At 44.8% G+C, this 24,018-nt stretch overlaps 1 protein-coding gene across 1 annotated transcript; it reads left to right on the plus strand.

The window, feature by feature from the left end:
* Positions 1–657: 657 nt before the first annotated feature.
* On the plus strand, positions 658–23,862 carry prrt4b (proline rich transmembrane protein 4b). The gene is made up of 4 exons (XM_080518095.1): positions 658–743; positions 7,405–8,549; positions 13,507–13,650; positions 21,552–23,862. The coding sequence occupies exons 2-4, from the start codon at positions 7,499–7,501 to the stop codon at positions 23,603–23,605; spliced, it is 3,249 nt and encodes a 1,082-aa protein (XP_080374221.1). The 5' UTR covers positions 658–743; positions 7,405–7,498; the 3' UTR covers positions 23,606–23,862.
* Positions 23,863–24,018: the final 156 nt, after the last annotated feature.

The raw sequence follows: 24,018 nt of genomic DNA on the forward strand, positions 1-24,018 counted from the left end.
TGATTAAACTCTCCTTCAGAAAAGTACACAAATAGCGAATATATGACAAAATCAAGAGTTTTGCAAACTGTTAAAGCAGTTTTATTAATCTAAAGCAGTTTTAAGAGGATGGCTGGGTGGCTAAACAGGTTCTTTAACCAAAACATACTTTAACCACATTGATGTCACAGGGGATAATGGCTGTTTATGATGAGTTTTGATTTGGGCTTCAACACTTTGGCTCTGCAGAGCCAAATAGTCAAACATCACAACGCGACCAGATGTAGTCCTTCAAAAATGGCTGCATTGGAAATGTCACCGGCTTTTTCGGCGCGCGTGTGTGTTTGTGTGTCTGAGCACACACATGTAAAAGCTGTGTGAGCCATTTTTCAGCGCGTGTGTTTGCATAAGCCATTGTCTCCTGACCAACTCTCGTTTCCCCCCATGCGTCCCTGTCTGTGGGTGATCTCCGCTAATGAACAATCTGCTCAGTGAGGTGTGACCACATGCATTGTGATGGGAGCAACGCAGTGGACGACTGATGCAGTGAGTGAGCGAGGTAGGGATAAGCGGAGAGAGAGAGGGAGGGAGGGAGAGAGAGAGAGAGAGAGAGAGCAAGTGGGAGGGGAGGAGAGAAGCTGGAACTCTATTCCACACAGGCGGACCTACAGAAGCTCAGAAAAACCGGTCTCGCCTGCAGGCACACACACACACACACACTGCTGTGGGCTGTGGATTCTCCATCTTACTCCACACATCTGCAGGTAAGCTGCTGACATCTTTTCACCTGCTTACATGTTGCCCTTTCTCCCTCCCCGTGTCCTCCGTCGCCTGTGTATTTCCATCAGCTGGTGTTCCTACAGAGATCCGGGGGAACCGTGGGTCTGACTCCCATATGAGGCAGCTCTGGTTAGAGGTAAACACACCGACATGCCTGGAAGATTTGTACTTGATATATCTGTGTCTTGATGCAGACTTTAAAAAGAGAATCAATGAAAGCAAAGGGACATTTATAGGATGAATCTATTGCGTGGTGAAGAGAGTCTTGACAGTGTGTCATTTGGATAACGGGGATAAAACCAAGCTGGTATTATCTGTGATATTCAGCTTGGAGTGAACTGAACAGTTACATGCATGTAAAAGCCAGGATCCAGGATGCATGTGTGTCTGTTTTAGGTTTGCAAGGCAGCAAATGTTCCTGCAAGGTTGAATTATTGCCGTGCATGTGTGTGTGTGTGTGTGTGTGTGTGTGTGTGTGTGTGTGTGTGTGTGTGTGTGTGTGTGTGTGTGTGTGTGTGTGTGTGTGTGTGTGTGTGTGTGTGTGTGTGTGTGTGTGCGCGCGCCCATTTGCATGTAAGAGCAGCAACACTCATTACAAGCGGAACAGCCAGCGGACTCCAAAAGGTGCTCAAATCCGCGGGATTAGCGCCACGTCTTTGGCTTCAGCTGTCACCATGGCAAAGGCAGCCGGGGGGAACGCCTGCGTCCGGGACTGTCCTTTTACAATAAGCAGGTTCGACGCATTCATCGGCTCGGAGGCCGACACAAGTATTAACCCGGCTCTATTAACGTCATTCACGGGGGAGCATGGATCTCAGGAGTGGTCAGTGAGGGTTTACAGCTTTGTGGTCTCGGTTGAGGACTAATGAAGACAAATGAAAGCAACTATTTCCACAACAACAACATTACATTAGAATACCCCACTGTGAACGTTCCAGGAGTGATTTTTGCCGGTGGAAATGGGATTTTCGTACGAATAATAAGGTGGAGGAAAGAGCAGACTCCACGGATTAGAATAGCAGGGAATTAATCTTGTTTGTAAATAGAGTGAATCAGGATGTTGTTTGTTGGTAAATCCGGCAGGGATGCACGTAACTGGGTGAAGTCACACTTGTAATACTGCTCTTTTGGATCGGGGCTTTGGGCTATTCTTAGACATGTGAGCAGGTTTCAATGTGGTCGCTGAAGTTCAGGGGACTAATAGACTATATATCGAGTACTGGAGAATCACACGCTTCGTTGACACGGTGATTTATGGCAGCAGAATATTGGATTTCCAATCTTGGTAACTTAGTGGAACTGGGAAGTCTATAAAATACTTTCACCTGAGTGGACAACACACAGCTCGTCTCGCTTAGTGTAAAAACTAGATACACAAGTGGCAGCTACACATTCTACACTTGTCAACATCCATTAATGAAGATCCTACAAAAATACATCAAAACATCTGGCAAGTAAGTCGACTTCAAATCCCCATGTTGGTCAACGACAACAAGTTTCTCCCGATTATGGATGAAAGTTCAAAGTTCTACAAGTACGCTGTATAAGTAAAGTCCATTGATCAGTAGGTTTACAGGAGAAATCCCCCCCGGGGAGTATTATCACCAAAGAGTGAGTGTACTCACATTCACAGTATTTTACATGTGGTCAAACTTTACTAGAAGTGTTTTTTTAACAGTCAGAAATCTGCACTTATTGTAGCTCCATAGTATTAAAGACGTTTTTTATCAAAGCTTCTTGCTTGACTGTGCATGCAATGAACGCATGACATTATACCAAAGGACCCGTTAATTAAAATATAAACATTGTCCAGAATCTCTCTTCTGTGTTTGGAGAAAATTGAAAAACACTCAACTCATTTGAGCTTTTTAAGATTCAATATTAATAAAATATGCTATTCTGTGTTTTTAGTATGACGTAATATGACTCGCATTAAATAAACACCTACAGTAAGGTTGTGCTCATTCTCGTCTTGGAACCAGTTTTAACCCGACGCTACTCCGACGCGCTTGTTTTTCCTTTTTGTAGATCACATGTGCATCTGCAGTTTCTACTTGAAGCAAATCAAAAGTGAAGCAGCTTGTTGATTTTGCTTCGAAATCAAACACAAAATAAAATCCGTCTGCTGTCGAGTCAGGATCACGTGTGCATGGAAACACAAAATCTACTGCAGTTCAGTCCGTTTTATTGTGATATTTACACTAGGAATGATCAAGATGCATTTTAGATATATTGTGCAGCTCGAGCTTCCACTGCTTCACTGAAACACCAAGGTGACAACAGTCCTTTATGACAAAATATACAACAACAGACTGCCACACAGATGTCGGCTGGCGGCATTGAGCTCCCTCGCACCTCACGACGTCCTTCAAATGTGCTGCTTTGTGTTGAAAAAGTCGCCGCTGTTAAAGCAGCCGGTCACATTGAACCGGTGCAGTTTTGACATCTGTGCTCAGCGTCAAAGTCGAGAGGAAAAAGCCACGAGTTGACTCCTCGCACACGGAGCCCGTGATGTTGGGGAGCTTCGAGCGGCACGCGGGGACTAAACAACACGTGGGTGGAGGCGCGTGCGGTAATGTGCAAGTGCGACTACGTTACAATCATGAAAATGGCACTGAAGTGAAAAGTAGTGCTTGTAAATATGCACGCCCACACAGCAGTTGGAGAAAACACAATGTCACCCACAACAGTAGCCATTTGCAGGGAGGTAAATTACGCCATTACTCTGGACTTTGTCATTGATCCTCAGACCTCCCCGCGCTTATAAAGGGTTTGTTAAATAGTAATGACGCCGGGCCACAGTCAATCCATTGCAGACCAGCCACGAGAGACACAGCGTTTCCAAGTCCACTCTTGCTTTTTTCCGCCATGACAGGGGGACTCCGAGTTGGCCGCAATAGTGACATCTGTTCAGCAGATTTACCTTCATTTTTGCAGAAGTATGCAACTGACGCTGATTGAGACCAACATGGCTGCTGGTGCTGGGGGAAGAGATCAAGAGGGGCTGAACATGGGATACAGCGAAAGACTTAAGAGTCCTTTTTTCAGAGTTAATAAAAGAGACGACAAAGTAAAGTGAGCATCAAGGAGACTTGCTGCGGGGTCCTCTCTCCTTCACCAATAATACCACGGCTCAATGTCGGGGCAGGGGGGTTTTGTCTTTCGCTCCTCTCCTGCCCTTGTCGTCTGCTCTCTGCCCTTCCTCTCCTTCTCCATCTCTGCTCCATCGAGCACACTACAGTTCCACCTCCCCTCCCATCCCCTCCCCTCCCCTCGCCTCCCCTCGCCTCCCCTCGCCCGGGCTTTGTCAGGAGCAGTGAGACTAAACGCCAGCAAAATAATAGCAGGGACTTGTAAACTCCCCACAGACACTGTTTTATGGTTCCTCTCCACTCGCTCCGCTGCCCGTCACACCAGACGACGCTGACGGCCGGCTCGTATTTGATGTGGAGTCGAGTGGTGACAACAAAGTTAAAGGCTGAATCTGCAGTGCTTTTAGATTACCTCATGGCTCGTCGTAACTAAGCTCACTTAGTGATTCATAAAACTGATTCATACTATACTGATTCTCCATTACTCTAAATTACTATACGTTTTCCTGCCGACTTAACCCACAGTTTACTTTAACTGCGTTTTGGTTTTTCTCCAATCAGAATTTGGTTCAAAGCTCAATTTTCCAAAAAAAATGAAGGGGCTGGAATTATATGCATGTCAAATTAAAACTACTTTTTTGTTTCATTATCTGTCCAAAAAAACTAAATTGCAACCTCACACGTCTCTAATTATGCTTTCCTTGCGTTTAAAACAAAATCTTTTAGAGAAAATTCTCATGAAGTCGGTCCAATGGGAGCGTGATGGGAGTATTAACATACAATTATTTGACGAGTTTTCCGTGTGTTCTGTTTAAAAGGTCGCTGTCAGAGTGAGTTTGTAAAAACAAATATAATGCAGCAGCTGTAGGAGACCTTTTTTGGGACATTTAACCATATTTTGCACAAGACGACATAATTAAATGTGTTGAGTAATGTTGAGATTGTAGTCATTGTATGGTTTTGTAAAAATAGACATTTTTATCAGACACACTTAAATAACAATGTAAACGTTAAAATGTATAGGTTACAGGTTCGGCCCACTAAAGATGACATTGGGCTGCATGAGGCTCCTGAGGGTTTTTCAGTTCAGTTCAAAATAAATACATTCCTCGACCAGGGCCATTCAAACAAAACAAAAATCTCTGTACAGTTGCTATTGTGCAGTTATAAGTACATATAATTCCTCAGAGGTCACATGGCTTTGTGGAAGGTGTAACTTGCAAGGTTGAATCCACAAATAGACCCGCAGATCAATTTTTGAGGGGGTTTGCAGATAATTGAGTGAAATTCTTTTGTTGCATGTGGGGAGTTGCTGAGGAATGAACAATGAAAACGAATTGCAGTAGTGAAAAGTGGAAGTTTTTATTCCCACAGCTACAGATTTTAGGTAAACCTGTTCGGTGCACCTTCCCCTAACTTCGCCTGTAAATTGCAATTAATTCTTCTTTTTTTTTTTTATCTTGTTTATCAATAATCTATAAGTGGAGCCACATTTTAAACTGCTTTAATAGATATCGTGAGCTGTAAAAGTGTAGCTTATGTTTGAGCAATCCAGAACTTTAGATATTGTAGCCATAAATGATGTAAAGCACAATTTAAACAAATGTATGATTTGACTACTTTTTGTCGGTCGGACATTTCCAATGAAACTATGAACTAAATATGTTTGCCACAGAATCCATGAAGAAATAGAATATGAAATGTATTCCCACTTCAATACATGCTGTACACATTTAGTGTCAATTTGAAAATCACTCAGTTTGAGAGATTGTAGCATCTTTCATGTACTGTTACGACATGTACATAGGTACTTGATGTAGACTTCTAAATAAGTTTCCTTTTACCACACAACGGGATCCTCAATGAAAGTGATACGGACGTGCAATTTGAGAATGTTCACTCTAATAAATTATACATTCACTCTACATTATAAACGGTTGATTATTTATTTATGCATTAGGTCAACAACAGGGCATTCAGAGACACATGGTCATCTCCCATATGCTTCACTAAGACACATTTTTCTTTTCACAGTTCACTTTATCAACCTTGCTGTGGGGATATTAGAAATGCCTGTTTGAACGTCTTGAGAAATCTCAGAGATTGCAAGATGTGCATGCGTGGGCGTGCGGGCCGACAGCAGAGCGATGCATGTGGGCAAACGGGTACGTCGGATGCACAAGCATGCAGAGTCGAGTCCAAATTTCATCTGCAGCCACAATCTGCACGCAGTGACATGTGACTGCGTGCAGGTCGGCTGGTACAGGCTGAAACACGGAGGCAACAAAAAGAAAACAAAAAAACAAATTTAAAAAAAACATACACCTCGCCGCAGACTGATTTTCATGCTGTTGAGTAAAAGAGCTAAAACTGTGTGTGTGTGTGGGCAGCCGCTCTTTTGATTCCCTCCATGGTAGTCTGTCTTCATATCCGAGCATCTGACTGCGTATCCAGGCTGGCTTTTTCCCTGCAGGCGGGCCCGGGGGGGGGGGGGGGGGGGGGGTGGATAAGGGGCCGGTCAAAATGCTGTTCTCATCAGTGGGAACAAGCATGGGATGTGTGGCGGCAGCTGATTGAAGTAAAGTGCGCGCACATGAAAGACGATTGTAAGAAGTCGCGAGTGGAGGAAACTGGCATGGATTGGGGGGGGGGGGGGGGCTGTAGACTAACTCGTCAGAAAAGAAAGCGGGGAGGCTGACAGTGGAAAGGAAAGTTTGAAAATAAGAGTGGTGGCCTCATACAGAAGCAGGAGAGAACATCTCTGCAAATACCAATGTCTCTTACCCGCCTACACATCTTCCTCAGGTTCACTTTAAAGAACAAATTCATCAGAGATTGAGAGAGAGCAAGGCCAAAGCTAGGGGTTATTGAAAGTGGGGGTGGGGGAGGAGGGGGGGGGGGGGGGGGGGGGGGGCGGTTAAGTACAGCTAAAGCATACAGGTTGTTGTTCTCGTGGAGGAAATTCCTTTGGTGCCCCAGTCTTTTCACTGAGGCAACAGGCTAGTGACTTTGAACCATTCGGCACTCAACAAAAGACTAAGAGGACCCTCCATTCGAAGGCTTGGGGTGCGAGACCCTAATTCTTCACTCACCTCCCCCAACCCAACACTACGTGCCGAATAGGTTACATATGGATTGAAGTTCCTCTTCTAATTGGCCGGCCTGCGTAGCAGCCCAACCACTGCGACACAGTATGCATCTGAGCAAGAGCATGACATAAACACTGACCACCGCATCTAACCGGGCACCACTAATTGCCGGGTGTCAGTATTACTTACGCTCTTGTTGTGATTTGATGGCAATTTTTTTTTTTTTTTGGCCTGCTAAGTTCGGCAGTTGCTTGTAATGGGTAGCACAGTTTCCCTACTTGATTTACTTTGCAGGCTGGACAATGAGGAGAAAAGCAGGTCACCCCTTTAAAGAAAGTCGAGCTCAGAATCCAAGAATGTTTCAAGAAAAGGAAAACCAGCAGATGCGAATGATATCAAGGTCTCAAATTTAGCTGTGGAGGAAAAGTGTGTCACCGTGTGTCCTGTGTGTTCTTGTTCTCCAGGCCGTTTTTCGCGGGCGAGCTGGCCAACCCCCGCCCCAGGGAGCCGGAGTATGGAGAACAACATGTGACCGATTCGCACGCCACTGCAGACAGCATGCTTCGCCTCCACCGGACCTTGGCCCTCTTTTTCTGGTATCTGTTGCTACTTCACCGGCAGGCCCGGGCGGACGAAGAGGCCCTCTGGGGAACAACGCCGCCGCGGGAAAATCCCCCCGAGAATAAACCTAGCTCCTATTGGTGGACCCCGTCTCTGCCGAAGCTCCCGAGCCTCCCGAGCCTCCCCTCGCTATTCCGTAACCCCTTTTACAGTAGCTCAGATGCTCGAGAAGAAGCAGCCACGTTCACCACAGCAGTTAAAGGGCTGGCGGAGACAAGCGATCCCCTGCTCGACCACTCGGGCTCAGGGGACGAGAGCATTTCTGAAGCGTCTCAACGACCCACCACTTTGACTCAGGGGCACCTAGCTGGCGTGACGAAGATAAGGACTGAATCACTTCCCACATGGACATCAGATTCTTCACACAGCAGTGGCGTTCAGAGCCACAATGACGCCCTTGTTTCAGACTCCCACTCTCCCACAAGCAGCCCCGTCAGAAACACTCCGTTCACCGACAGCGCGACCAGCACTAATGCTCCCGAACGAAACGCGACACATACCCACCCACCACGGGGCACGACACGAGTAGACGAACCCAGCATGGGCGCCACCGCTCGACACCTCCCAAAAGAGCACGGTGTTTATCAGAAAGACGAACGAGAGATTTCTTCGACGATCGCACCAGAAACGACCGTTCCCACTGCCTTGACATGGGCCGCAGCCAAAACCACAACACTAAACCCGACGACAGCGGAGAACACACTGACCAGCATGCACCCCCTGAGGCCTGTTGCTCATTTTACCTCCCCAGAAACAACGTTTGTAAGAGACCCGGTGGGCCCTACCGTCCATGCCGGAGACGCCACAATGTCTGAAGCACTCCCGACCCAGAGTGAAGCCAACCTGAGATTCTCAGAGACCGGGATGATCCCTGCAGAGGAACAGCCGTGGATAATCTCCACTGCAATGGGAATTGACCACGAAGAAGTCCTGGAATCCATAACGGGCACAACTCGGAGCCAAAGGGTTAACTTCCCAATCGCAGGAGGTAAGCAAAGATTTAAAAAAGAAAAAAAGAAAAAAATCAATAATGGCTAGATTGATTCAATGGATGTGATCCATCATCAACAGGCAGGTCTTTAGTGGTCGATGTGGAACCGTCAACAGACTGCAGACAGTTCTGGGTGATCAATGGGATATCTGACATGGTGGGGAGTCAAAGGTCCGAGATTTGCATAAATAGAGATTCTGTTAAAATCCTGTCAATCAGTTAAAAATCAATCCTTGTTGACTTTACCTTGGAAAGGGTATCTTGTAAGTACAGCTGTTATTATTCAGTATGTACACAGACACCAGTTGTATATATGTGGGGTACCTAAATATCGCACAAACAAGGCTTCAAGCTTTCAGGCTTCAAACCGAGAAGAATAAAGCTTTTGAATTTGTTATGCAACACATTGCAGGTGGACAGAAAAACATCCTCACTGCTCTGCAGTTGTTTACCGATCGGGTCTATACCCGAGTGTATTTGCCATTTTAATACATATCAGTCACATCTGGAACCAGTGAGGAATGCGTCCCCGTCCTATTTCAAAAGACCCATCCCACAAGCGGCACATCGCATACATCGCAGAAGTCATTACCTGAGGAAAATGAAAGAAAACTTTATCTGATTGAAACCTACTGGATATGGGGTTTTGTTTTTCCACATGACGAGCTGAAAGCCACTGGTAGTTTGGTCTATCTCAGGAGACCCTGACATGACATTGGAGCTATTCCCCCTTATTCTCCTGACCCATCCCCCATTTCTAGCGCCTGCCTGTATGCTTAATGAGTCTCCTGCAGACACATTCATCATGTAGGGTCAAAGGTTGGGACAGAAAATGATGACTCGATTACTCTCAACCAGAGATGTGACACCTTAGTGGGAAAACGATGAGTGTTTGGTGGATGCGCGCCGGTAATAGTGTTTCTGTCATGTTTAGGACATACTTATAACCTAATTCTGTATGGAGATTAAAGTCTGCTACAGTCATTGAGTTTTTTTTGTTGTTTTTTTTTTAATCACACAAGAATTCCAAACAAATGGATTTTACATTTTAGTTTTTTACAAATACAGTACAGAAAAAAAATATTTGCCGGACTTTCAGATGCGATGACACCGGCTTTGCACGGTGAAAGTACACTTTAAACATTAACTTTTGAAATGGTTACTGGAAAATAACTACTCCATGTCGTTGAAAAGGACTTTTCCTGTCTGCGTTTGCTGTGTGAGGATGGATTTCTACTCCCCGCATTCAGTATTTTCTATTAAAAGCAGACGGGACATTATGTTTTGTCTGCTGCTGTTGTGTCTGCACTTGTTTGCAGCTGTCTGCCGTGCGGTGGCATACAGAAGAGAAATAACAGGGGGGGGGCTGTCAGCCGGGCGGGGAGGGGAGGGGAGGGGAGGGCTGCTCTGGGCATGTATCTGTATTCTAAGCGCACACTCAGCGAAAAACCACCAGCACCACCTCTCCTGTGGGACCATCCGCCCGACAGTCGCTGTCCGTGGATGCCGAACAGGCTTCTTGCCATTTAGCCGCCCCCACCCGTCCCTCCCTCCCTCCCTCCCCTCCCTCTTTCAGTGTTTGCAATCTTTTTGCCTCTGTACAAACACCAATCCCCGTCACTCTGTTACATGGACACACGTGTCAGCTGCCGACGGGGACGAGAGGCACTTCTGGTCATTCCAGAAGACAGGAAAAAAACAACGGAAATAGAAAATATGATATGAACATAACATGGAAATAAAAGCACGGTGCCTCGTACTATCATACGTTCTCTCAATGTGAATACTGCCCCGTGTGCTGTAATCTATTTTTAGGCTGCACAGGGTGAGCACTTTCACCACTGGAGGTCTGGGGGGAAAAAAAAACCAAAAAAAAAACCAATGACCAGGTTTTCATTGATTCAAAGGGCATTTGCTTTGTGCCCTTGAGAAGAAAATGTCAAATATAGAAAAATAGCAGAGCTCTGCACCTGTGTCAGATCGTCTACTGAGACGGTAGAAAGAACATTATTTATTTATTTATTTATTTATTGTAAAACGAGACCCCCCCCCCTCAGTGAAAATGTAGGCTCTCAGAAGCTGGAAATGTTCTTCTAATAACCGTTCTCTCCATCCGGCTCCTTCTCTCCCCTCCTCCCAGCGTTACATTAGTGTAAGCTGAGCTAATATCCAGACCAGCAGACCTTCAGCACACTCCATTAATACCTCCAAGGATACAGTATATTGTCTCTGCCATCCGAGCGCTTGTACCAAACAGCTTCAGCTGCACAGCCAATGACAGAATAATTGATTATGGAAATGTTTTACACACCGAGCATGTGACACGAATATCTGATGTCCTCTTTTATGGATTTTTACATAAAAAGTAGTCCCCAATTCAAACGCCGTGGACACAGTGGCAGCATTAAGATTACGCTAATCTTCTAGTAATAACTCAATACACCAGCTTGGTGTGTTTTTTTGGTTTTTTCCTTTCAGATTTGACCCACGCTTCTGAAGCTAAATGAATCCCAGGAAACGAACCGACAGCATCCAGTAATGAGGATCATTTTCTAGCCGAACATGCTTTTTAAAGTCGGACTCCTCTGAATTCCTCATTATCCGTCTTGAAATATGAACCAAATTAGCAACATGATGCAATTTTGAGAAAGTGCATCGAGTGAAAAAAAGATAAGCGACTGTATCCGTTAATATATTCCATTATTACACAACTCGTTAACGGCATCTTGCTCTTTTCTGGTGCAGTTATATATTTTCTGTCACTTCAAGTTCAGAATATCGGTTGCAAACTCATTCAGGCCGTCGTTTTGTAAGCTCCCGTAGGACCGATAAGGATTAGGAGAGTAATGGAGAGCAACACTGTCTTTTGTTTATCATTTCTTCGAGCTGAAGATAAAGAGCCTTCGGGCAGTCTCTACTCTAAAAATAAGAAAAAGGCGCCATGTGACGAGAGCAAGCGATGCCCTGGATACTTTTCCCCAATTATACTGGATGAAGTTTTCATCCACCGAGTCACAAACAAATTGAAGCCTTCGATTTGACTGATGAACAAAGATAGAAGTTTAAGGCCAAAGCAACCAAATGAAAATGCTAATTAGGAAGATGTTAAAATAATCATCCAGCATCAGCACTAGGGCTTCAGAAAGGAAAATGGAAAGTGTGGTGGGGTTTTTTTTAGCTTGCTTGTCTTCCTCTTTCAACCCTTCGTGTTATTCTGCTCGCTCAGCATGCTCGGAAAAACGCTGGTCATCAGTAATGTTGTTTGTGACGTGCAGCGAGTGAGTGACCACATTGTACTCTCCTCCACTCCTTTATCTTAAATCTTATTAGATGTTACCATGGAATAGAAATTTACAGACATAACGCATTGAATTTCCCTGTCCTGACTGTGAAAAGCAGCGTCACTTTTACCCAAAATGAAAACGCATGATGTAGGTAAACAAGGGGTATCCAAAGCTTTTGGCCAGTTCTGTAATAATGAAAAGATTTGAGATAAATAAAAGCGATTAAGTAGATTAACAGTGTTCTTTCCCTTGCGCCAAATTTATTCCAACTGTTCCTGGGCCATGTTTTGTTTTAGTTTTTGTTTATTTGTTTGTTTGTTTTCCCCCGAACATCTCGTGTTTCCTCCAGTAACATTTTAGAAGCAGGTCAGTTTGTTAACTTTTGATTTTTCTTCGATTTTTGTAGTTCTAAATTCTGCCCGATGAGGTTTGACATAATCATAGCAGTCAATCTATTAAATATTTATATTAATTTCTTAGTTCCTTGACCTAATCACCATTATCTTTATTGCTCTATTCATTCATTTTCTTTTTCCATTTTGAATATCCATCAATGCATCACAATGTAACTGTTGAACTAATAAGATACACTATCCCAAAGAAAAAAAATATTTGTATACAATTTACAGTCTTTATGCTGTCATGGGAGTTCCAATTTAAGCAGCTCGTTTTATTTTTATTTTTTTTTCATTCTTACACATACTTGTAATTAGCTCAAACACAAACCACCTCTCGATTTTGGATTTGCTCCAGGATGTGAGCTCCTGCTGTGTGGAAGACAACAGCGCAATAAAGTCACGAGCAGATTCGTCTTCAGAGACTCTTAAAACCTGCGATTAACCGAGTGTGACCTAGATTATTTTCCAAGATGATATCATGCATTGATTTGTGGCCGTTTACTTTTACTTACTCATTATCCTCCTCCCCAGTTTCATGCCTTCATGACTCCTTGAATATTAATTTCGAAGCTGTAATATAGTTTTACGCCGGAAATGTCTTGCTTCGACATTCAGCTCATTAGTTCTTCCCCCTCCAACCATTCATTCAGCGGATTTTTAACGCCAAATCTCATCTGGCAGCATTAATGGCAGAACATTTCTGTGTGAATGGCAGAGAGCAGAAACATATTATGTGACTGCACAGTTTTGAAGCGCGGGGAAAAGAGAGGTGGATATAATTTGTGTCGGTCATGCAGTTATTTTATTAGTCATTCTCTCCTGCAACGCTTTCATGTTCCTTTTTTCCCCTTGTGCTTCCTAGAAGTCCTTTTTTTTGGGGGGGGACTTTTTAAGTGCAAGACTGGACCGGACCTACAATGGACCAGGATGTACACACCCGTGCGCATTCACCATAAGGATGTCAGTGTAATTAGACCACAAAGGCCCAGTCAGTCTTCAGGGCTATGGATGAATGGCTACAACTAAGTGGATGACAGGTCAACCTCTGACAGAACTAGGTTAAGAAATACAGCCCTGCCATTTTCTACGGCGTCACATCTCAGACGTGCTGTGAGCAGGGAACAGAGAGGGTTAAACTTTCTTTCGGGCAAGCTCCTTTTGGTTTTTTTTAAATCACGTTTTCAACACTTTGGTGATAATAACGCTGTTTGAAAATGGATTCCCGACCGCTTGTGAGATCCGTCAGAGGTTAAGCCGCACGTGTCTTCCCAGAGCCGCCTGGCGGACGGGATGAGGACGACGAAGACGAAGACGGCGTAGTACCTTCAGCCACGGACGAGGACGATGGCGAAACCTTGGCAGTTTTCTCCACGCCAGGGTCTGAGCTGCTAACAACATCCCCGCCACAGAGCACAGGTGAGCAAACCCCTCCCGAGATGCTAACACAAACTGTAACCGGCCTGGAAATGCTTCCATCGTGCAGCTCTTCCGGTGTTCGTCTCTCCGTCAGAGGACTGGGAGAAACAATTACCCTGCATCTTTTGCCTGAAGCGACTAATTGCTTCCAATGGGAGACGAAAAGCAGCAGATTCAAACCTCGATTTCGGAGAAAGCGGCACAGTGCCCTCCCAATGAACAAGTATTTCACTTCACAGAGAGATAGGCATTGATCCAATGACAACAGCTGCTATTAGAAAAAACGAAAACACACGGAATGGGGGATTGTGCTGCCGAGAGCAGTTTAGAAGGAAAAGTTGCTGCAGGCTGAGTTTGAAACACTTTTTTCACATGCGACTTAAATCCACGGTCGAGTACAAATAGTGCCGTTGAGATGGAGACAGATCAAGAGCAGCACATTCTTGCTGTTTAATGCATTTCTGTCCATTTGTTTTGAGACGTTGCACCAGACTGTCAAACACATTTTAAATCAGGGGCCACATACTCTACGGCCCAATTTCATCTCAAGTGAGCCGAACTGATACGAAAATGGGATAATAACCTTTAGCTGGGATAAAAATTTGATGGGAAAATTAAAGAAAAATAAATCACAGTACAATCATTACAATACAATTACATGAATGAGTATTAGAGTGGGCCGCAGTATTGGGATTACCTGACAAGCCTTTATATATAGTCTGCCACTCTCATAACTGTTGATTATATGACTCATATCCTTTACATACATGTTCTTTTTTATCAAGATTTCTTCTCAAAAACTGGGGGGAAAAAAGTCCCAAAGGAAAGGAAAGGCCTGCCGCACACAGTGAAAACCGCTTTTTCCTCCACGTATTAATCCATCATGGTGACACGCTTCTGAAAAGATCTACTTTCGGCCCAGTTCACAGAAGCCGATCTAACCTACATTGCCTCGCCCAGAATAGCCGATGTTGTCAAGTGACTTTCAAAAATAGACCTGTCAAATGTGCCAGGCGCCGTCGGTGGGACGCTCCGGGCCCGCCATAGGTTTGGTGCGTCACAGGGAAGCGAGGGAAATGGCAACGTTGCTGGGGAGCGTCTGCCGTTTGATTCCTAAAGCTCAAAATCTGTTTTGCACCAAGCGCGATTACAGTTTTCACAGACTCTCCTATTTTCTTTGATAGATCCATAGCAGGTGGTTTTTGCATTGTATCAAAGCGTTTACGAAGCACCCCCCCCCCCCCCCCCCCAACACACACACACACACACACACACACGCTCCCAACAACTGGCTCCTCCTTAGTATGCGCGGTGCAACTCCTCCAAGAGCGACGCCGCTCCCTCTAAATTGCTTTTTCTGAGGTGATCCAAATTGAAAATGAAGGCAATCAGGTGAAAAACTACACGGGGGCCTTCAGTTTCATTATGCACAATCGACACGCGGCCAATTAAAGACGGGCGTTGGGGTTGTTTCAGTCCGCACAGCGCCAGTGGGAACCTTTAGCATCGTCGCCTCACCTGGATGAAGGTTGGGCACCCGAGGTGAGGCTCCTCCAGATTTATCAGCACCACCACAAGAATCAAAGACTTAAATAGAGTGCTGTGGATTGACACAGCAAGCTTGATTTACTTAATAATGATTAAAAAATAAATAAATGTCATCTTCAAGGATTAAACTTGATCTTAATCATGATAGTCGAACAGAAACTTGAAGCATTTGTTGACATTTGAATAGATTCTTCTGGTATTTTATGCTCCGTTTACACAATGTATTTAAGTGAAAATGGAAAATTTGAACTTCTCTGAAAAGCTGCCCGTGCCCACCACGACTCCAGTAAATAAATCTCCTGCACACAAAAGTGTCCCGACAACCAGTAGTTTACCTGGAATAACAATCCATCCAAATGAATGTCCGTCTGTGTGATTTCATTCAAAAAAAAAACAACAACAACAACGCCTTCGTGACCCAACATGAAAACTATATCCTCACCATTTTCTGCCAGTTCGGTGTAAACGGACAACGTTTTCAAAACGACTTTCCCCAAACGAAAATATCAAAACGCTGCGTTTTCACTTGAGATGTTGTGCAAACATGTTATTCTATAAACACGGTCTGTGTTTTGTGAACGGAACCACATAGCATATGTAAAACCAAACGTTATTCAGGGAGTCGTAATATTACGCTCGTCTCTGCAGAGACTGAAACACGAACCACCAGGTTATGAGTCACATTTAGCTCAAAATATTATTTTTTTTTTCTTTCAACGGGTATCAACAGTCAAAAGAAGAATATTAAACGCATCTTATGCTCAAAATGACTCATTGCAAAATAACTTCTGAAGATACATTTATCCACCGTCAATCTCTATTACTGAGCTTTTCTCCTGGCTGTTGTCCACACCACTGATACGTTTGAAAAATCTTTTCACTTCAATTTTTGGACATTTGATAAACACTTAAGATGCTAATTCTAGATATTTTAAGCCATATTGACAATACAAGTCAGTTGTGCAAGACGCAAAAATAATCATTGTCATTATAGAGAAAAGAGAAAGAGTGATGCACTGCAACAGAGGTGAGGAAATCATTTACGCGTTACATAAAACTATTATGCTTGGGAGGACCAGAAAACTGGACGTGATTCTGTTGTTCAACTTCCACATAAGTAACAACATGTTACATGATCTGATAAGCTATGAGGTGGATTTATGTTTTTTCTGTGGGTTTTTTAAAATTTTTTATATGCTGATGATTCAAATAATAATCCCTGGGTTTATACAAAATCAGGTACTCAGCTTTACGTTTGACTTCAGTACATATGTGCTCACACACGCAGGCCTTGCATTTGAATTCTACATTCTGAATCGGTCTTTCGTGCTTGGAAACGATGGCGATTGTTTACGGTGATGATACACAAAATTACACAACAAGCACAGACACTTAACAAAAGATTATTACCCACTTCTGATCTAAAGTAGCGAGAGGGGTTCAATTCTAGTGGGGAATCAAAGATCTACTAGTAGAATTATTGAGATATGCTCCAACTTGAATTATCTGCTTTTGCAGAAGCGACCTGCGTTCCAACCAGGAACATTACATCTTGTTTGCATGAAGCTATGGAGGCCCAGACGTGAGCGTAGAAACCCGTCATCGCATAAGCAAAAAGCCAACATCACGAATGCAAAAGCTTCTCAACACAAATGCAAAAAAATATCCAACAATAATAAAGCAAAAGGCAAAAGCCCACTGACACAACATGTACAGGTATACCAACATGTGGAAGAAAGTGAGAGTACAATGACCTATAAAGTCCGTCCAGGAATGCAGAGGCTTTGAACCCCTTCACGTGCTGCATTAAAGGTCATCGTTAAGGTCATCATTAAAATGCACAGTCAGCATCTTTACTGTTCCCAGCATCAACCGTCTGATACACCTGTGCACCCACACTGACAAAGACAATGCAACTGAAATCAAATTAAACTAATTTGAACAATAATCGGCTGCAAGAAGCAAACAGGATAGAAACAATGTGGATAAAAAACAGAATCCGCTTCTGGTGGATCTTTAAGGTTTGATCCCATAAAATAAATAGAAGTAAATACTTCTTACCTGTCGCCAGTGCAGCGTTGAGTCTGAAGTCACCTCATTAGACCAGTCCGTTATGTTTCCAACCTGATGCCCAGTGGTTTGAACCATGTCTCTGCAGCTTAATACTTTAAATCCGCCTCCGAGGAAAGAAACGGCCTCCGGCTTGATTTATTTCCGAGTTGCTCAGGTCAGAGTGTGCGACTGACGGGGACACGGCAGGGAGACCACGGCCTGGTCAAAGACTGAACTCTTTCACTTCCTTGTTGCATTTCCAACCACAATCCAACCCACCTCACACCTCCATCCAGGCCGGCCTATCAGAAGCTGAGGGGATTCATTGGCAGGTGGAGGAAATGTTGCCGCTGCCAATCTGCTTAGAAAAAGAAAAGAAAAGAAAAGAAATTCTCCTATGATGTAAAAAATCACACTCATCGTTTGGGTTTTAGTCTTCACATGTATTGATGAGCATATAAAATTAGCTTGTGATTTAATTTGATGCTGTTTATTAACTTCCAGGTGAGACTGACTTCTAAGTCCTACTAGATGTGGTCTGATTCATGTTATAGACTCCGGGTGGATTTAAATATTCTGACATGGGCTTGAAAAAAGGATTGAAAAAAGTAAATCACCAATTTCCCACCTAAAATACCATCTTTTATTTGGAATAAATAATTACAATCTCCCAGTAATACGTAGATATATACATAATAGACGGATTATTTAGGTAAATCTAGTTCTGCTAGACAAAAAGCACCATTACTTATTCTAATAACGTCCTCAGACCAGAAGCTATGCGTTGTCTACCACATGTTTATTCCAAAACACACAGAGATTTGAGTCACAAAGATGTATTAAGCTGTATATTTAATGTATTTTATAATTTTCTCATCAGTTTCTCTGCAGTCTTGATGCTTATACTAAAGTAAATGAAAGTTGCCGGGAGAATATTAGGAAAACGTTGCAACATTTCAGCTTTATATTCACTTTTCTTTGTTTTTACTTCATATTTGACATGTAAAATAAATTAAAAAATTAAAAAATCATACCCTGGATGGATATAGTCTGTCACAGTTCTATGTTTTCAGCAGAGTCTTAGAAATTCTTAGATTGAATCTAAGTTTGTAGTTTTTCTTTCCTATCAGCTATTAGCTGGGCTCCTTTGAACGCTTCCCATTCAACCAGTCCGCTGAAGAAGCGTCAGCTGCACCGAGCATGAGACACTTGTTTGCTCAGGAATGTGTCAGATGACCGAGCAGCATCCAGTGGAACGTATCACCCCCCCCCCCGGATCCAGCAGGCCCGGCAGTTCAGACGTGACATTTATCGACGCGAGCAAAGGCTACAAAACATGTCAGCCGTTCGATACCCGTCACGTTTTCCACTCGGAGGCCCGGCAAGTCATCGCCCCGGAAAGTAAACAAGTGGGCTGACGAGTTAATGACGCAACTCACATCCCGAACCCCACCTACTTTATCAAAAAACCCTGCAGCCCGTGGTTGTGCTCCACTTTTCCTGCAAAGCCATGCTTGTATTCTCACTCACTGAGTTCATGCCGCTGATGTCATTTCTTTCAGATGCTTGTCTATCATCTACGTCCAATATTTACCTTAATGATTTCCATTGCCATTGTAGTGCAGTGGAATATCTCAACACTATCCATCACGTTAGCATTTCCTCATTCTCTTCTGCTTTGCAACGTGAAATATGTGGCTCTAGGTTAAATGTAACATATTTCCAACATTTTTCAGGGTGTTTAATGGATATAAATGCAAAATTAGCATGAGCCAGGCCAACGTCTGAAGGGAATTGATGACTCGACATTGACTGTAGTTGTGAATGTGACCTGCCTTCACCCACAGGCAGCTGGCTAAAGTCTAATGTTGGGAGAAGAAGATTGATGACTGGAAGTGAAATCAATCACTCCGTCTTGGTAATAAAATGTGACTATAGAACAAAACGTTGAGTTCATTTACATCTAATTCAATGGCATACAGTGTGTGCTTTGGCAGAGCTGACCCGAACGCCGCATCAATCTTATCCTCCATCACCGTCATATTTGCGCTTTACATTATTGCACAATGAAAAGCAGAGGGGTTATTATGAGAAAGACACTTAGGGGAGCCACACAGAGTCATCGAGCTTTAATTAAAAGAAAAACGGTGCATCGGCGCAACAACAGAGCTTCTCTGAAATCGATCCTTGTTTTTCCTCCTGTTGACAGGATGAACTCAGTGATGCTGCTGCGAAACATAAAATAAAAGAAAATTGCTGCATCACAGTCAGAGGCGCTGGGGAGGGGGTCTGGCGGTGTGAGTCATATTTCCTCAAGCTTGACATTTTTATCACAACCCTGCATTGTTGTTCAACTCTGAGGTCAGGAGACGAATGAAGGGAATGATAAAGACGAACAGCAGGCAGAAGACGGACTTGAGGTGCTGGAGCTTGACGGCTGAAGCACTTGTGAAACTCCTCTGCCACTTGTGCATCTCTAATTCGAAAAGTCAGTGCATGAGTACAGTACACACATTGAAATGACACCAAAACTGTATAAAAAATGCATTAGTGAGGGTCAAAATGGGTTTTTGCATCTGAGTATTTTGATTCTTTTATACTGCTTTATCCAGCTGAAGGTCACAAGGCTGAATATTTCACCAATCTATCATGGAGCAAATACAGAGAGAAAATAAAAACACCTGTAACTTTAGCAAAGCCTGCTGTACGTTTGGTCTAAAGGAAAAGAATGAGCAAACATCCAGCAAAAGCAGACAATGTGAGGCCTGCTGAGAGTGACGTAAAAATCCAGGACAGTCAAATGGAATAGCAGCGATGCAAAAGAAATCTGTCCTACTTTGAAATAACAAACCCACCTATGGGAGTTTCCTTCTTCTGAAGGCGGGTGTTGAAGGGAAATCATAAACAAAAGAGCAAATTAGGGGACCAGGACAGGGTGGGATGGGAAAAGGCAAAAATACACCTCATAAAAGACACGCGAGAACGAGTCAAAACAAAAGAAAAAAAAAAAAGTGAAACCACATGAATTCCAGTTTTAGTTCAATGGTGAACGAAAGCATTTTCACTGAATACACCGCGGAACACAACCACGAGAGATAATGTACTCTCCAGGTACAGATGCGAGTGTGTGTTATATCGACTGTTTAGCTCTGTCGTCTCAGAAAGTAAAAGCAATGCCTGCAAATTTAGTGCTCTGTCAAATTTGTCATCTCAGTGATTATAAGAACATATTTATGAGCGCACACTTCATTAAACCTGGCTGCCATGTGAGTTACGGTGCCGTCACTGTTTGTCCCGGCCTCTGTGGACCATTAGGGCACCTGGCTCTTTATGGGGGAGTTATTGTCTCTGATAAACCCTCTGCAAAATGACTGTGCTAATTGTTTGTGCAAATCACTGAAATGCAGTCAGAAGCCCCCCCCCCCCACCTTTGTGTTACACGAGAATGGATATTAGGACCAGGTTTTTTTTGTTAGGCTGCCACTGTTAGCGGCGGTCTCACCGCGCTCTTCTCTGTGGGGTGAAGCCAACGTGCCTTTTACGTTTTATGAAAAATCTCCAACACCAGAATGTGAAGACAAAGAGGACTTGAGCACTCTTTGCCTACTATTTCTGCCCATCTGTGAGGAATTATGTCCCAAGAAGAAACTCCTCCAGTAAAGGAGCTACACACACATGTTCAGTGTAGACGAGCTTTGCAGAGTAGTTTTCAGTCAAACACACACACATATATATATATATATATACGACCCAGTCCTTCAACTCCCAAGGCCTAACCACTTCCTTCAAAGTGCTAAAACACGTCTCTCACAATCATAATTAACTGGACTTGCGTGGAAACAGCAGACGGCTTACGTAATGCAAGGGAAACACTGTGGTTCTGAGTGGGCATGCACACACACACACACACACACACACACACACACACACACACACACACACACACACACACACACACACACACACACACACACACACACACACACACACACACACACACATGCGCCTCTTGTTTTGGGCAGTTTGAAGTTGCCTTCTTACACAGGATTAGCGCTTTAAGAGAAAAAGCAGTCTTTCACCATGCTGGATCAGAGCCAATATGTTTTCCAGCTTCAATAGTTTGAGCACTGATTAAATGCTTCTGTCTATCCTCATGAGTGGGCAATTAGCATGCTTTTAAGTGATGGTAAAAGAGATGTTTAGAGCTCCACGATTGGACATTTTCTTTTAACTGCCTTACTATTAATCTGGTTTATCTTATCGGCTATTCAAAGGGAATGTATCTTCTGCTTCTGTTCCAGGCACAACCCCAGAACATCCACTGTATCCTCTGAATACTGACGACTGGATGTCCAGCCTGGCCGACGGCGACACCACTTTTCTTCCGGACTGCAATCAAGAACGCACTGGGATCTGCAACCCTTCCGAAACGTGGGACTCTACAACCTCCTTGGGGCTTCGACCCACACAGAACGCCACTGCCGCGAACCAGTCCGTCAACCCCTTCCTAATTCCTGCTCCACCCATGTTGGTGCCGCTGTACACGGACTGGAACAGTGCGATGGCCGTCTGGGGCCTGGCCTGGGAGGCGCATGTTTACGGTGCAGGCTGCATCTTCGCAATGCTGACTCTGGCATCGGCGCTCAACCTGCTCTGTTTGCCACTGCGGTGTCCGTCTGGGTGCGGCTACTTTGCCCTGGTCAGTCTGTTCCTGCTCGCCGCCGGCTGTACCAGATCCTTCTCGCTCCTGTACGATGCCTACGGCCACCAGGATCGTCTAACTTCAACAGAAGCCTCCCTGATGCTCTACGAAGCACCGTTCCCCTGCCTCACAGCAGCTTTCGGCCTGGTTTTCCTCCTCCTGTCGATGCGCTCCAGGATGCAGCTCTCCTACTCGGCCTTTCAGAGACCCTGCTTCCTGGCCTGCCTTGTGATCCTGCACTTTGCCGCCGCGTTCGGTCCAGTGACATTACTGAAGTTCTACCAGCAAGAGCCTCCGCTGTGCCTCTTTCTTTCGCTCATCTCCCGCGGAGCCTTCGTGGTCCTGGCGACATTCCTATCTACTGCCTATTTTGTCTTCTACATCTACGTGCGTGCGGACTCCAAGCACATCTACCACCTGAACAACACGTCTCCGACGCCGGCTGAACGTTACAACCGCTGCCCCTTTGCGGAGAGTCGCGACTGGGATCGAGCGGCCGTGACCGTTTGTCTTTCGGCATTGTTTTCTCTAGCGTGCGCGGGACTTCAGTTGTACGCAATGCTCAACGCCATGGGCGTGGCAGGTGGAGAGGAGGTCTTCCACCCCTGGCCCTGGTGGACCTTTCAGTTTAGCTGCAGACTGTGTGAACTTGGGATTTGCCTCACGTTAGCCCTGGTAGTTGCGCAGCCGGTGTATTGTTCCAATCATCTTCCAGCGGCAGGAAGCTGCTGGACCGAACTCTTGGCGTCCAAGTCTCCCATCCTGCCTGGAAGCTACCAGTGGACGCTGAGCCAGCATGAGAAGCTTGCAATAGTTGACACAGTTGGGCTTGGGGAGACAGAGAGCCTTCCTCTGTACACGCTGATGGATGAGAGGCTCGGTAGCAGTCTGAATGGCCTGGACCTCCTCTACCACAGCAACCGCGCCCTGGCATACCGCGACCTGGATTTGGATTTGGACATGCGGGGTTCATTAAAGCCGGAGGACGCGGGAGGCAGAGAACCCTCTGGCGGCTCCTCGTTCACGAGCGACTCCACGACAGACCTGCGGCCGCCATCGCCCATCAACCTGCGCCGGAGCATCGACGAGGCCCTCTTCAGTGAGGCCCTCTTTCCCATGAGCCTCTTCAGCCCCACCCGCTGCAGCGAATTCTCCGTGAACAACCACTGGACACTCCCCAGCAACGGTTTCTGCGATCCCGTCTCAGCAGATCCTGGCCTTTACCGGACCTCCTCGTGTGTGGAGATGACGTCTCAACAACAAGCCGCCAAGTCTAAAGGCGACGGCCTTGACCGTTCTCCGCCATCTCCCTCTCTGGGCTCCTCTTCCAGCTGTTCATCGCCCGAACGTTGGAGAGGCAGTTCTTCCTCCTGTTCGCTCTACAGAACCTCACTCGGCGGCTCCTCGCTGATCCTCTGCCCAAGCCCGGAGAGACATGCACTGCAGCTTCTTCAGGAAGGCGACGCGGGAATGGTGGCGTCCTCCGGCCACACGGATCCACAGAGGCACTATCACACACTGGGGGCGGCTTCACAGGAAAGCCTGGATCTGGATATGTCCAGTGAGGCAGACCGATCCGTTCAGGAAGAATTCATTAATGTCTGCAGACAAATCGATGCTTTGAGCATCTGCAGCGAGACTATTGACTTATGAAAGGAGACTGGTGAAACAAAAGCTACTATATTAGAGAATTAGGATGGGTGGCTGCTTTGTGCAGGGTTGACTGTTAAAAGATTTTTTTTTTAAAGATTGTTTGGTAGTGTATGGTCGCACTGCAGATGCCATGAAAGACTGAAAGCTGCCAAAGGAAAGTTTGTCGAGCAGTCATTAGTGAATGTCAGCGAGGGTCTAAGTGCCAAGAATGTCAAAAGCCAAAAGGTTATTTGTAACTTTTCCATGTTTGATAAACGGTTGTTGGGAGTTTGATAGTCTATAATAGTAACATTTTACTGAGTGGTGTTAATACAAGACTTGATTTGTACAAATGTTTTTATTGCTTTGAAACATTCCAATAGACAGAACTGTGACTTATTTAAGCACTTACTGATACTACTGAAGTCAAGACA

This window comes from Blennius ocellaris, assembly GCF_963422515.1.
Source record: "Blennius ocellaris genome assembly, chromosome: 22".
Taxonomy (NCBI): domain Eukaryota; kingdom Metazoa; phylum Chordata; class Actinopteri; order Blenniiformes; family Blenniidae; genus Blennius; species Blennius ocellaris.